This window comes from Eleutherodactylus coqui, chromosome 5 (assembly GCF_035609145.1).
Source record: "Eleutherodactylus coqui strain aEleCoq1 chromosome 5, aEleCoq1.hap1, whole genome shotgun sequence".
NCBI lineage: Eukaryota > Metazoa > Chordata > Amphibia > Anura > Eleutherodactylidae > Eleutherodactylus > Eleutherodactylus coqui.
The window spans coordinates 41,451,396-41,465,746 of NC_089841.1; the positions used below are offsets into that span (position 1 = coordinate 41,451,396).

General features: G+C 45.8%; 2 protein-coding genes across 2 annotated transcripts in view; both read left to right on the forward strand.

Moving 5' to 3' along the window:
* The window catches only part of LOC136629226 (zinc finger protein 84-like), a 47,283-nt gene extending 34,384 nt beyond the window's left edge, over window positions 1–12,899 (forward strand). The window contains exon 6 of the mRNA XM_066605401.1: window positions 11,987–12,899. Within this exon, the coding sequence (XP_066461498.1) occupies window positions 11,987–12,707 (721 nt within the window). The 3' untranslated portion in view covers window positions 12,708–12,899. The remainder of the gene's footprint in view (window positions 1–11,986) is intronic.
* On the forward strand, window positions 6,006–11,993 carry LOC136629215 (gastrula zinc finger protein XlCGF66.1-like). The gene is made up of 6 exons (XM_066605394.1): window positions 6,006–6,049; window positions 9,247–9,468; window positions 10,757–10,904; window positions 11,062–11,241; window positions 11,324–11,444; window positions 11,916–11,993. The coding sequence occupies exons 3-6, from the start codon at window positions 10,827–10,829 to the stop codon at window positions 11,927–11,929; spliced, it is 393 nt and encodes a 130-aa protein (XP_066461491.1). The 5' UTR covers window positions 6,006–6,049; window positions 9,247–9,468; window positions 10,757–10,826; the 3' UTR covers window positions 11,930–11,993.
* Window positions 12,900–14,351: the final 1,452 nt, after the last annotated feature.

The window sequence follows — 14,351 nt, forward strand, 5'->3', positions numbered from 1 at the left end:
CCATCTTTCGGAAGCAGAGAAACACTAACAAATAGACCCCAGTTGCAAGTGGCTTACCTGGCGGCGGCCCAGAATGCCGAACCCCTGCAGGGAGGTCAAAGTAACATTTATCAGCTTTCCTTCTGAGCGGTCAGCAGGGGAGCAAGCGTCAGGCATCACAGAAAAGGCCGCCCTCACCAATCAAAAAGGAGGCCGCCATCTTCTTGGCTGTCACCGGGGGAGCTGGCATCAGGGATCACAGAGGAGGCCGCCGCCACTCAGCAGAGGGGCGGCCGCCGCCATGGAGCACTCAGGCTTCCCGCCACGGAGTAGACAGCCGCCGAGCCGGACGGAGGAGTGAGGGGCCGGAGGCAGGAGGCGCCGGCCAGGGGTTAGCACGGCTGACATGACGGGTGGGATGGAGCACACACGCTGCTGCGCCTGGATATTTGTGCCTGCCCTGCAGCCTTAGGCCGAAAGTTACTTTGCTTGATCGTCTTACTTTATTACGTAAACATGGCAGCATTTACAGGTATTGATGTAATTTTATCAAGTAAAGTAACCTTCAGCCTAAGGCTGCAGGGCAGGCACAAATCTAACCACACTGTGCTGCTAGGACCTTCGTGCCTTCACCCTATCAGGAGAGGGGAGTTCCTCCTGTCAACCCCTAGCTTCCGGTGGTGTCAAATTACAATAATACCGCCTTACACTACCAGCCTCAGTCACAGTTGCCTGCCAGGAAAAGTGCACTAGTCCAGAGGGGGAAAATGGCAACCCTCCCTACTGACATAGCGTGTACAGGACTTATCACTACGGACGCCAGTCAGGCAGCATGGAAATGGATAAAGCACAGGTAAATACCGCATAGTGGTCCGCAGCAAACAGTAAGGCTAGTCACTCTGTTACGTCTGCTTGGCACATGAAAGAGCTACTTCACAGAACGGACACAAGTGTGTCCATTTAAAACCTACAAACACTCATCAAATAATAAATGGGAAGTCTTTCCCTAAATACATAACAAACGAGGGAGAGGGCCCTGCCTAACACGGCAGACTGATCGCATCGATAGATGCGGGCCTGCACTCGTTCCTGGGACCTAACTATCCCTGATCAGGGAGCTGGAGAGATATCAAACATGTCCCTGTTCATACCAAACATACAACTGATAGTGTTTACAACAAGGACCCCACCCAGAGCTCCCATACATACAGATGCAATACACAGCAAGTCTCAGTGTCCTCACACCAGGGGGATAGACTGTCAGCCACCATGCTGACATAGGGAACTGTGTCAGGCATCAACCATCTGACACACAAATGAGACATAAGACATCTGGAGGCCGCACCTGCCAGGGGAAGGGAAGAGGGGTATGCATATGCTACAGACAAGGACTACAGGTGTCCAAACCGTCTTTAGGGAAGCAGAGAGACACTAACAGACCAACATGCAAACAGAGCTCTGAGTGGGCACAAGACAGTGATAGCCAAGCAGTAAAATGACCAGCATCAACTACTGAGAGATGACGGTCTTTAGATGCTGCAGAGTAAGGCTGCCTGTCCACGGGCGTTAAGGTATCCTACGGCAGATCTCCGCGGTCAGCCTATCTGACAGATAAGGTGACCGCGAAGAATTGCGGCAATTTGCAGCATTCTGCGAATTGCTGTCTGTGAGCGGAGAACCGCAATAATTCTCCGCTCGTGGACAGGGGGCCGGCGCTTTCCATAGCAACGCGTAAATCGCTGGCGGAATCACACCCGTGGACAGGAGGCCTAAAGGGGATTGGCTGGCAGAGAGTACCACACCCAGCCAGCTCAATTAACCCCTACCTGTGAAGGTGTGCACCAGGAAGCTTGTAGAACAGGTCCCAGATGCACAACCTAACAATCGCCTTACTTGAGCAAGCCCCACATCCCATTTGTCTGCCTACCCCACTTCTTATTTGGTGTGGCATTTAAAGCACCTGCATGACATCACTGATTCCTGTCATCCACTATCACATGGTACCTTTTCCTGTATTGATTTATGCTTTGGCTTCCCAGACTATCTCCCGATGATCTGCAATATATCATTTGCCCAGAGGTATTTCAGATCACTCCCGGCTTCAGTCCTTTATTTTGGGCTAAGTGAGTGTCGTCGTCCGTGGAGACTGAGCCCACTATGGTTAGTCCATCATGAGGTCCACGATTATGTAGAGCAAGAGGCGGCGATGCATTGGGATGTAAATGAGGGCTCCACCTCTGTGTCCACAGTATGGGAGGCCTTCAAGGCTTTTCGTAGAGGGTCTTTTACATCTGCTATATCTGAATACAGGAAATCCTTAGAAGTTTTTTAGCTGGATTTGGGGAGGCGTCTATCTGCAGCAGATATGGTTATATAGCAAATCCCTCTGGACACGCCATCTATTCTTAATGCGCTGTGGTGGGAATATAAATTGCTATTAGTTGACTATACAAAAAAGAACCATCTCCACTCCTTGTACCACTTATTTTTCCGTGGTGATAAAAATGGTCATTTGTTGACCTACTTAGCCAGAACACCATTCTGCCCTCTACTGCAACTGTTGATGGTGGTGATAGTGCTTTGGTAGACGACCCCATATTGATTAGCCAGATGTTCATTATTACCAATACCTATTTGTGTACCTCTAGTCTCTTCTCTTCGGATGAGCAGCTTGAGGCCTATCTTAGTGATATTCCTTTTCCGACATTATCTCAGAGTAGTGTGGCTTATGTCCATGCCCTTCGTAGGATAGTGCTTCGCATTCCATGGGGAGGTCCCCTCCCTAGGCTTAAAGTAAAAACCCTATACTTTCCAGAACAGGGGGGGGGAGGGGTGAACAACACTTCCATTCCCTATTTCTATGACTATAATTTAGCCGGCCAGACAGGATGTGACGGCTGGTGGTTTACCTCGAGTGACTATAACCTGGGGGTTGGCTTAGAGTGCAGAGTGGTTGGTCCCGAGCAGAGTTTGAGGGGCTACTGTTGAGGGGTCCTACTTCTATGATTCTCTTGCCTGCCCCTATGATGGTAACTCTTAGGGTATCATCCTTTGCTCTTCATATGTTTCCTAAGGAAGAGTCTACAAGGTCTCCAAATACTCCCCTGTGGTGTAACTCGCACTTGCCCCAACTACAGCGCTTTATGAAATTGCATTTTGGAAGGTTCATGGTGTTATTACTCTTGAGTATTGTGGGCTAGGGTACCTTTTTGTAAATTATGGCAGCTACAGTTAGCTTTCAACATACCAGTAAATTCGTATCTCAGATACTTCCAGCTGTACCACGCTGTCAGGACCCAGTCCAATAGCTGGACCATCCCCCTTTGACCCATTTGGAAGGCCTGGCCGAGTTGTCCCATTTAGTGAAGCCACTCTCTAGTTTCTACAGATACTTAACACAACACTTTACTTCATTACGAGAGGAAACCCTCCAGAAATGGATGCTAGATGTACCAAATTTGGACTGTGAGGATGGTGGAGACATATTGACTTGTTCTGGTCCTCTCTGGTTAGTGTTCAAGATAGACTAGGACAAGGAAAATTCATCCACAGAATTCATTATAGCCTTTCTCGTCTAGACTCTATGGGTCCATCCTACTCAACGAACTGCCTTGATGACCGCTGTGGGCAGGCATGCACGTGTTTTGGGTGTGTGATGTTTTTACTAATGCTTACCATGTAACTGGATGTGGCACTGTGAAGGGGGCGCATGCATAGTTTCACCAGTTTTCAGTGATAGGGTAGCAGCTAGATGTGGGGCTGTGAAGGGGCACATGTGTTGCTCCACTGGCTTTCAGTGAAAGGGTCAGGGCCGGATATGGCACTTAGGCCCCTGACACACCGGTGTACTTGGATCCGTGTGCTGTCCGTGTTAATATATATGGACCCATTATAGCCTATGGGCTACGAACACTGAGGGGTTTTGTTAGCAGACAGATTGTCCATGGGAAAGACTCATCACATGTACTGTTCTGTATCACTGACAAGAATTAGGACATGCTCATGCATGTGAATGCGTGGCCGTCCGTGTATCAGACAGCACACGGACAGGTGGCCAGAACCATCTCACAACTCGCACACACAGGCCTGAGGATGACGGATCTTGTAGGAGAGCCGGGGTGCTCCAAATAAAGTCAAAAGGGCGCAGTCAGAAGAATTCCGTCAGCAGTTTTGCCCCTATAGCACTGCGGACAGGTCCAAGAACAGACGGGAGCGCCGAGGGGGGATAGCTTTAGTCAACAGGTCAATAGTGGCATCATGGAGAAACCCATCTTTGATTCTGCAACATTCGCCCACCACAATTCTCTGCAGGTGGGGCTTCTTCCTCCGCTCTCACCAATTAGACCACGGGTGGCAAACTAATTTACACCAAAGGGGCACAGTAGGCTTATGGTTGTCTTCAAAAGGCTGATTGTAATTGTAAGACGGTATGGTAAGAGTGACCCCCATAATGGCCACAGTAGTAATAGTGACCCCCATAATGGCCACAGTAGTAATAGTGACCCTCATTGTGGCCACAGTAGTACTAGTGACCCCCATAGTGGCCACAGTAGTAATAGTGACCCTCATTGTGGCCCCAGTAGTAATAGTGACCCTCATAGTGGCCCCAGTAGTAACAGTGACCCTCATAGTGGCCCCAGTAGTAACAGTGACCCCCATAGTGGCCCCAGTAGTAACAGTGACCCCCATAGTGGCCCCAGTAGTAACAGTGACTCTCATAGTGGCCACAGTAGTAATAGTGACCCTCATTGTGGCCCCAGTAGTAACCCTCATTGTGGCCCCAGTAGTAACCCTCATTGTGGCCCCAGTAGTAACCCTCATTGTGGCCCCAGTAGTAACCCTCATTGTGGCCCCAGTAGTAACCCTCATTGTGGCCCCAGTAGTAACCCTCATTGTGGCCCCAGTAGTAACAGTGACCCTCATTGTGGCCCCAGTAGTAACAGTGACCCTCATAGTGGCCCCAGTAGTAACAGTGACCCTCATAGTGGCCCCAGTAGTAACAGTGACCCTCATAGTGGCCCCAGTAGTAATAGTGACCCTCATAGTGGCCCCAGTAGTAATAGTGACCCTCATTGTGGCCCCAGTAGTAATAGTGACCCCCCTTGTGGCCCCAGTAGTAATAGTGACCCTCATTGTGGCCCCAGTAGTAATAGTGACCCTCATTGTGGCCCCAGTAGTAATAGTGACCCTCATTGTGGCCCCAGTAGTAATAGTGACCCTCATTGTGGCCCCAGTAGTAACAGTGACCACAGTAATAATTGTGACCCCCATAGTGGCTCTATTAGTAAGTGTCCCCTATATTGGTGACCCCTGTAGTATTAAAGTGCCCCCCATATTTACTCCAGTAGTAACAATGCCCCTTATAGTTGCCCTAGTAGTAACAGTGATCCCCCCACCCCCACAGTGGCTCCAATAGTGTCTTCTATATTGGTGGCCCTAAAATTAATAGTGCCCCTATAGTGACTCCGGTAGTAATAAGTGACCCCCCTTTCCGTTCGCTCCCCTTCCTCCTATAGCGGCCCCAGTAGCAATAGCGCCCCCATTATTGGCCACAGTAATAATAATGCCCTTCCTAGTAATCGCGCGCCCCTCTCCCCTCCCCCTCTCCCGTTGGCGGGAAGCGTCCCTACAAGCGCTCCACTCATCCTGCAGCCCCAGAACCGCTACTCAGTCTGTGCCCGCTGACCTCCCCCCCTTGGTGTCTGCGTCCAGGACGGCGGTCACAGACTCTGCACTGCGGCCCCGCACCTTCTGGGTGGGTGGGTGGGATGCCTGTCAGGCTGCTGCATGGCGGCGGGTGTTGTGTCTGCCATGTGTGAATTAGAAGCTGTACAGCGATAAGTGTCGGGTGTAATGCCTAGTATGAACAGCCATGAGGGCGGCGGCTGACCTGATGGCTCCTCAGCTCTGCTCCATCCATCCTGCCCCTCCCAACCTGCTCGGCAGAGCCCGGCCTACGTCGCCCAACTTCCGGTCACGTGATCCCTGACTCCTCCCATACTCGCGACTGATCACATGACGGTGATGTCATCGCAGGTCCTGGAAGCTGCTGTGGACTCTGCAGGTGGAGGTCTGTGTGTCCCTCATTGCTGGCTATTATTAACCCTTCACTCCCTGTGTGGGATCAGACGTCCCGGCTGTGAGGTGACTGATAGCAGCGGCTTTCCTCCTCTTCTGTCCTAGTTCAGTAGCTGTGCTGCGTTCCTCCGTAGACAGGCGCCATCTAGTGGCGGACAGCGCACACTACACCAGGTGATATGACCTGTACAACACCTGGGTGATGTTTTTGTGACGTTTTGGGTTTATGCCGCTATTCGCCACTTACAGAATATAAAATGGGTGTGGCCTGACCGCCCAACAGATGTGAAGCGCCTCTGGTTTCTGTCCAGGGACTGGCCGGGTGTCTCCGCAGTCCTTTATCTTCTCTTGGTGCCGCTGCTTCCAGTTTTGCTCACAGAGCAGCTAACAGTTGTGATCAGATCACTTGACAACGGCGGCGGCCATCGTGGCCACTTGGAAGACGAAGCAGCGGAACAGAAGGTCCAGGAAGAGGAGGGAAGGTGCAGGTAAGTTACCCCCAGAATTGTATCCCGCATCTGTTGGGTCGGTTTAGGGTGCGCCGTTCTCACCGCGCTGAATACAATGCACTGCTTTCAAACTGTCTATTCGTGATCGCATCAGAAATCGCCGAATTGTAGGTGCGAGATCGCTCAGACTCTCTTGGACCGCTGTGGCACTCGCCCGTGTGAGCGCTCCCTTAATGAGAGCGCCAGAAACTGGTGCACATCTATATATATAAAGCTGAAAGCCCTGACTGACTGACTGACTCGCCAAAAGTTCTCCAACTTCCCGATGTCGTAGAAACATGAAATTTGGCGCAAGCATAGATTATCTCCAAAATAGGAAAAGCTAATGGGTCCCAACTCGATTATTCAATTCTATGCGCAAAAGAATTAGCGTCCAAATTTTACGTGCGGAATGTAATTTTCTCACTTTCCGGTGTCATAGAAACGTGAAATTTGGCACGAGCATTGATTATGTCATAAATAGGAAAAGCTAATGGGTCCCAACTCGATTATTCAATTCTAAGCGCAAAAGAATTAGTGTCCAAATTTTATGTATGTAATCTAATTCTCTCACTTCCTGATGTCATTTTATATAAAGGAAACGTCACATGGTTACCTCCCCGTGGTGTTTCCTGGGTAACGCAGAGAACTACGCAAAATGGTGAACATATCTTTTTCCTCAGTATCTCTAAAGTAACCACGACTTCATAAGATTTCCGTGTGAACACCAGATAAACACCAGTACCAAATTAACTTGGGCGAAGCCGGGTATATCAGCTAGTTGTAGCATAAAACTCCTCCAGCTGCTGGCTGGCTTTTTAGAAGCGCTGACAACCCTTTTCCCTCTCCGTGCCGTTCATGTATGTTACATGGGTGCAGGGTGGGTATGAAGCAGGCTTGGGGCCCGCAAGCAGCCGCAGGTGGCACTGGCTCTCATTAAGGCTATTTGACAGCTCACATTCTGACCACGCCATGTGAATTGTCAGCTGGAGGCAGCGGTGGGCAGGGGGTGCCCTCACCACCGCACCCCCGTGATACAATTACGGGTTGCCATGGTAGCTCTTAGCCTCCTGAAAACTTGCATGGTTGCAATATAGTTATCCGTGTTAAGCCTTGCCTGTGGTCTTTGGTAGGGCTTAATATGTGCATGTTCAAAAATACAATATATTGTGGAAGTGATCAAACAATTGCAACTTCAATTCCCTGAGAACACTGAAGGAAATAAAAAATGAAGTCAACTACATATTTTAAAAATTAAAAAAATATTCAGAGTTCAAAGAATTCCTTTTACCATTTTTTTCCCCCGCAATATAAAAAAAAAAGTAATCAAAAGGTCATGTGTCCCCTAAACTGACAGCTGTGAAAGCTACGGCTCGCCCCTCAAAAACAAGTCTTCATACAGTTCCTACAACAGAGAGGTTATAGGGATCTGTATAAGGCAACAAAAAGAATTTTTTTTAAATAAAATTTGGTTTTTTTTTTTCATTTTTAAAATATATAAAGTCTATAAACAGCGGGCTGTCATAGCGGTACTGCCCCAAGACAAGAAATAAAAAATGTCATTTTTAACCCATCATGAACGCTGCAAAAACAACCCCCTCCTGAAAAAATGGCAGAATTGCATTTAATACATTATATGGTATCATTAAACGATCCAACTCGTCACGCAATAAACACGCCCTCCAATTACTGTTAAAGTTAGGGTCCTTGAAAGGCGAGGATTAGTGTTGAACCAACTGAAACAGTCAAAACCTGTTTCGGCTTGAAGTTTGCTAAAGTTTGGTTCAGTGTGAACCCCAAACTCAGATGGTTCATTTTGGCCGAAGCCGCTAACGCTTCCTTCTCTTACTGGAGAAAAAGAAGATACACAAAATATAAACTCCATGCAGATATTAGGATGATGTCCTTCGTCAATTTTGAACCTAGTGCTAAACACCAAGCCACCATGCTTTTGTTGCCACTGTCTTCCTACGTCTCCTTGGAAGAAGAAACACAAACTCTATGTAGATGATGTTGCTGATCTGATTTTGAACCTAGGACCGAAGCACTGCAAGGCAACAGTGCTAACCACTGAGCTGCTTCTGCCTTCTTCCTCCTCCAAAGGAGAAGGAAAAGAAGAAACACAAAATACAAACTCCATGTAGCTGTTGTCCTTGGGAACTTTGCACTTTGGAACCTACATGGAGCAGTAAGAAAGAAGGTCTTCTCCTTTGAAGGAAGGAGACGGTGAAGAAGGCAGAAACAGCACGGTGGCTCAGTGGTTAGCACTGTTGCCTTGTAATGTTCGGGTCCTAGGTTCAAATTTGAACAAGCAGATGTTATCCTTGGTCGAATTTGAGAGGCGGAGGAGTTGTTTTATGGCTCTTCGACAGCCTTATACACAGTTCAGACTAATTAGGACTCAACAAGCCTTTTGTCAAAATTTAGCTTACCAGTGGAACTTTTTAACAGTTCGCTCAACACTAGTAAGGGTGAAAATTTGAAAACCCAAAAAAAGGCTGGTGATTGAAGGGTTAAGCACTTTGTGAAGATTTTTTCACCAGCGCTTTTAGTGGCATTATTTATTACATAACATTTGATATACCGGTTATTTCTTGTGTATTTCAAGTCTTGTGGAGAAAGATATGAGGAAAAAAGGCAAAAAACAAAAACTGCTTTTTATGTAGATTTTTTTTATTTATTTTTTCATACTTTGCTATAGGCATCAAAGCAACATCTGGTCGCAACGATCTGGAGAAAGAAAAACACCAATGAAATTACAGCAAAAAAGAGCTGCAGAATGTTGTGAATCAACCCAAAGCCACTATATGAGAAAGCAGATCTTCAGTTCTACCAGGGAAACAGATCACGGCGCCAGGAAGATGGGAAACATTCCTATAGGGGGCCGGTGTTAAACGCATATTCTGGAAATCTTAAGTTATAGGTAGGGATCCAACAACTAGGACCCCCACGATCGCTTGAACAAGGTCCCATGTCCCCCTGTGAGGCTGGTCATAAATGGAGCAACAGTGTGTATTTACCATATACACTCGAGTATAAGCCGGGTTATTTGGCACAATTTTTTGTGCTGAAAAAGCTCCCCCTCGGCTTATACTCAAGTGAAGTAGAAAAACAAAAAATACACTACTCTGCTCCCAGTTGCCGTCTGTGTCCCCGGCGCGATGGTCTCCCCGGTGGTGCGGTAAGCTGCTTCAGACTTCTCCCCGCTGTCATCTCCCTGGCTCGGCTTTAAATTTCCCCGCCGTCAGCGCTGTGTAAGTAAGCGCTGTGGTTGGATCGAGTGCTAGCCAATCAAAGCTGGCGCTCGATCACAGCCATTCAATGAATGACATCACTGAATGGCTGTGATTGGCTTATCGAGCGCCAGCTGTGATTGGCTGGTGCTCGATCCAATCACAGCACTTACTTACACAGCGCTGATGTCGGGGGAATTCAAAGCCGAGCAGGGAGATGACAGCGGGGAGAATTCTCAAGCAGTTTACCGCACCGCCAGGAGACAATTGCGCCGGGGACACAGACGCCAGCTGGGAGGTGAGTATTGCGATTTTTATTTATTTATTTTTTTTTTACCTAGTATATACTGGAGTATAGCTAGGCTTATACTCGAATCAATAAGTTTTTTACCAGTTTTTTGTGGTAAAACTTTTTCACTTGGCTTATACCCAGGTCAGGTAATACTCAAGTATATACAGTACTTTCACCACTCCATACATCTCAATGGGAGTGAGAGACAGCTGAGCTCGTGATACTCTGCTACCAGCAATTGTGTTTTAAAAAGGACCATATTTGTGGGTGGACTGAATCGTTACACATTTTGGATTGCCTGTCTAATACAACTTCCACATCAACAATGCAGAATTTTCAATGGCCCGGCACACTGTCTTCTCCACCATCCGGTTCACTGATGTAGTGCAGCAGTATATCCCGGCCTAACCACAGGGCTGGGATCCGAACTCTGAGAATCATATACGCATATCATGCTCCAAGTTCAGGTCCAGAGACCCATAGTCAGGCTGCATTCTGTTCATGAAACGGATGATGCAGAAGACAGTGTGGCCGGGTCCTTACATAGATGGAAGGCTGCAGTGTTCTTTCCTGACCACAGACTAATATGTCCTCAAGCACTTCCCCTTATTGCTTCTAGTTAAAGTATTTCATGCCATGAGATTTTGTGCATTTTTTTTTTAGTGGCTCATCTTCTTTCCTTTCAGGTCCCTACAAAATAGGATCCTCCGCTTATATCTTTTATATAAGACAATTGTCCTCACTAACACATGAAGGATGGAAAGGGACAGGAACAAGCTGGAAGAGAGTATATTAGGTCTCACCCTAGAGATACTCCTCCAGCTTACTGGAGAGGTGAGAGATTCTGATGATGTGACTGGAGAGGGGAGAGATTCTGATGATGTCACATTACATCATTCTTATCTGTGGTAATAGCAGATGATGTCACTGGAGAGGTGATGGCCTCTGGAAATGTATGTGTTGATATTTATTACTGTCTCCCCATTTACAGGATTACACAGTAGTGAAGAAGACCTCTAGTGATGGCTGTCAGGCCCCTGTGTGTATTGAGTGGGGAAGACCCCTGAGCCCAATCACAGGGCCCCCACCTCACCCTCTCATACATGACGACATCAATGTACAAAAGATTCTAGAACTCGCAAACAAGATGATTGAGCTGCTGACTGGAGAGGTGATGCTGCAGGGAATGCTGGGACATTATACGGTAACAGCACTGGAGGCTTCTGGGTAATGACTGTATATTGTGTTGTCAGGTTTCTATAAGGTGTCAGGATGTCGCTGTCTATTTCTCCATGGAGGAGTGGGAGTATCTAGAACACAAGGATCTGTACAAGGACCTCATGATGGAGACCCGGCAATCCCTCAGATCACCAGGTAACACACGTGACGAGGTCTACTGTTAGATTGTGACCTGTTTTGCCAACACCGTTTAAAGTCTCTTTCACACTGCCCAATAATTGTTCTTAGGAATGTTCATTTTTTTTTCCAGTGGTTGGATCATGTGAAGCTACACATGTAAACATTCAATCATTGACCGATTACATCTTTTGTGCAGCACAATCATCGTTTTTGGCAGCACATTCTTTGTGTGAATGCCAGATAAAGCAATACGGAGCTCATTGATAAGTGCTCATTGCATAACTCAGAATTTAATTTTTAAGGCTTATATTAAAGGCATCTTTTTTTTTTTCTTTGGCAGATGACGGTACTAGGACCTCAGAGCAATATCTGTTATCTGTAGATGATTGTGATATCAAACAGGACACTTATGAAGAACATGTCATTATCCCAGATGAACCCCCCATCATTCACAGCAAAGATCTGTCATCTGATCTTTTTATACAGGTCCTTTCTTCTGACTCATCACAGTCTGATGTACAGAATATAAGTCACACAAGTGGAGAACATCAAGGATCTCACACAGGGGAGAAGCCATATTCATGTTCAGAATGTGGGAAATGTTTCACTTGGAAATCATATCTTAATCAACATCTGAGAAGTCACACCGGGGAGAAGCCATTTTCATGTTCAGAATGTGGCAAATGCTTTAGTCGGAAATCAAATCTTGTAGACCATCAAAAATCTCACAGAGGGGAAAAGCCATATTCATGTCCAGAATGTGGAAAATGCTTTACTCAGAAATCATACCTTCTCAAGCATTACAGAAGTCACACAGGGGAGAAGCCATTCTCATGTTCAGAATGTGGTCAATGTTTTAACCAGAAATCAGATCTTATTAGACATCAGCGAATTCATACAGGAGAGAAACCATTTTCTTGTTCAGAATGTGGCAAACGTTTTAAACAGAAATCAGATATTATTAAACATTTGAGAACTCACACGGGGGAGAAGCCGTATTCATGTCCAGAATGTGGCAAATGTTACAGCGTTCAATCACACCTTATTCAACATCAAAGAAGTCACACAGGGGTGACACCATTTTTATGCTCACAGTGTGGGAAATATTTCACACGGAAAGCAAGTCTTGTTGACCATCAAAAAGTTCATGCTGGAGAGAAACCATTTTCAAGTTTAGAATATAGCAAATATTTAACTGTGCAGTCAAATCCAGTAGACCATGAACGAACTACTACAGAGGAGAACCCAGTTCATGTTCAGAACATGGGAAATATTTAATTTTAAAATCACATCTTGTTGTATGTCAGAAGTCCCATCAGAGAGAAGTCCTTTTCATGCCTAGAATGTAATAATCGTGTTCTTAGAAGGCATTTCTTGTTGAGTTGCAGAAGAGTCACATAGGAGTAACTATTTTCATGTATTGTACAAATGTGTTCTTCCTGAAAGGTAAAACAAAAAAAGGTTTTGGTATTTGTTAGCCAGTAGAGGAAAATGTGATTGTTCTCTGTAAGAGAAACCAAGTCATCTTGTAGATATGATACCTTTTAATGGCTAACAAAAATACGTGATGTTATAGCGAGCTTTCGGACTTCTTAGAATCCTTCCTCAGGCATAATGAAAAAGATCTGGATGGAAAAGGCACAGACTCATTTGCACTTAAAACAATACCAGACAAGATGAGCAGAGAAGTAAATACTTAATTAGTCCACTGGCAAGGAATGCAACAGTTTTACAATCTCTAAATTGGTGTCAGGAGGTCACAGGCCCATGTCTCCCTGTGGATTAATTAAGTATTTACTTCTCTGCTCATCCTGTTTGGTATTGTTTTAAGTGCAAATTAGTCTTGCTATGTCCGTGCCTTTTCCATCCAGATCTGTTTCATTATGCCTGAGCAAGGATCCTAAAAGGTCTGAAAGCTCGCTATAACATCATGTATTTTTGATAGCCATTAAAAGGTATCATATCTACAAGATTACTTGGTTTCTCTTACTGAAATTAATCACATCTTCCTGAAAAGGGAATTCCGTACTGTTTTAACTGGTGATCTATCCTCCGGATAGGTCATCATTAGTTGACGGGACAGGGGCCTGCCGCTCAAGACCCCGTACATCAGTGGATCGTCCAGCCTGCTGTCAGGGCAGCACTGCCGGACATCCTAATCAGTGGTCAGAGAAGGCATTGACAAAGACCTTCTGGTCAAAACATTGCTATTATGTCATTGGAAGAATATAGACTTTTTTTAAATTTTGCACTTTAAATGCTGTCACTGCTCCCGTCTACGATTCTAAATTGGATCAATGGATTCTGGTTTCAGTTGTCTAAGCATATATTGCCTCACTACTAAAGTGTGCTGGATGTGCTCCTGGTACCATGTTTGTTTCCATACAATATAATGCAGAAAAAACAAAAAAGACTATTTGCGCTCGTGGGGAAAAAAGATAAGGTTTACCAGTTGAATATGTAATTTATTATATTTATCGTCATCAGAGCAACGCGTTTCGGCAGGTAACTGTCGCCTTTTTCAAGCTCATCTAAAACACATTTACAAACAAACATATATAGATATACCGATCCTACTCACATGCTGCAGCAAGTTACGAACAAGCCTGAGACTGCTTACTGTGATTAGAGAGGGGGCGGGATCGCACCTCCCGATAGAACGTTAACGTCGGTAAGCGTCATGAGAAAGGTGTTTTAAAAAATCTTCATAATGATCTTAACTTAGTTATTAAACGTGCCGATAAGGGTGGGGGGATTGTTTTAATGGACTATGATCGTTACGATCGTGTAAATCTAGAAATCCTTAATAATAATAATATCTACAGGATCCTTCCAAGTGACCCTACCGATCAAATTATGAATAAACTTAAGATTTTAATTAATGAAGGGATACTATTAAATGGTCTTACTGAAAATGAAGGC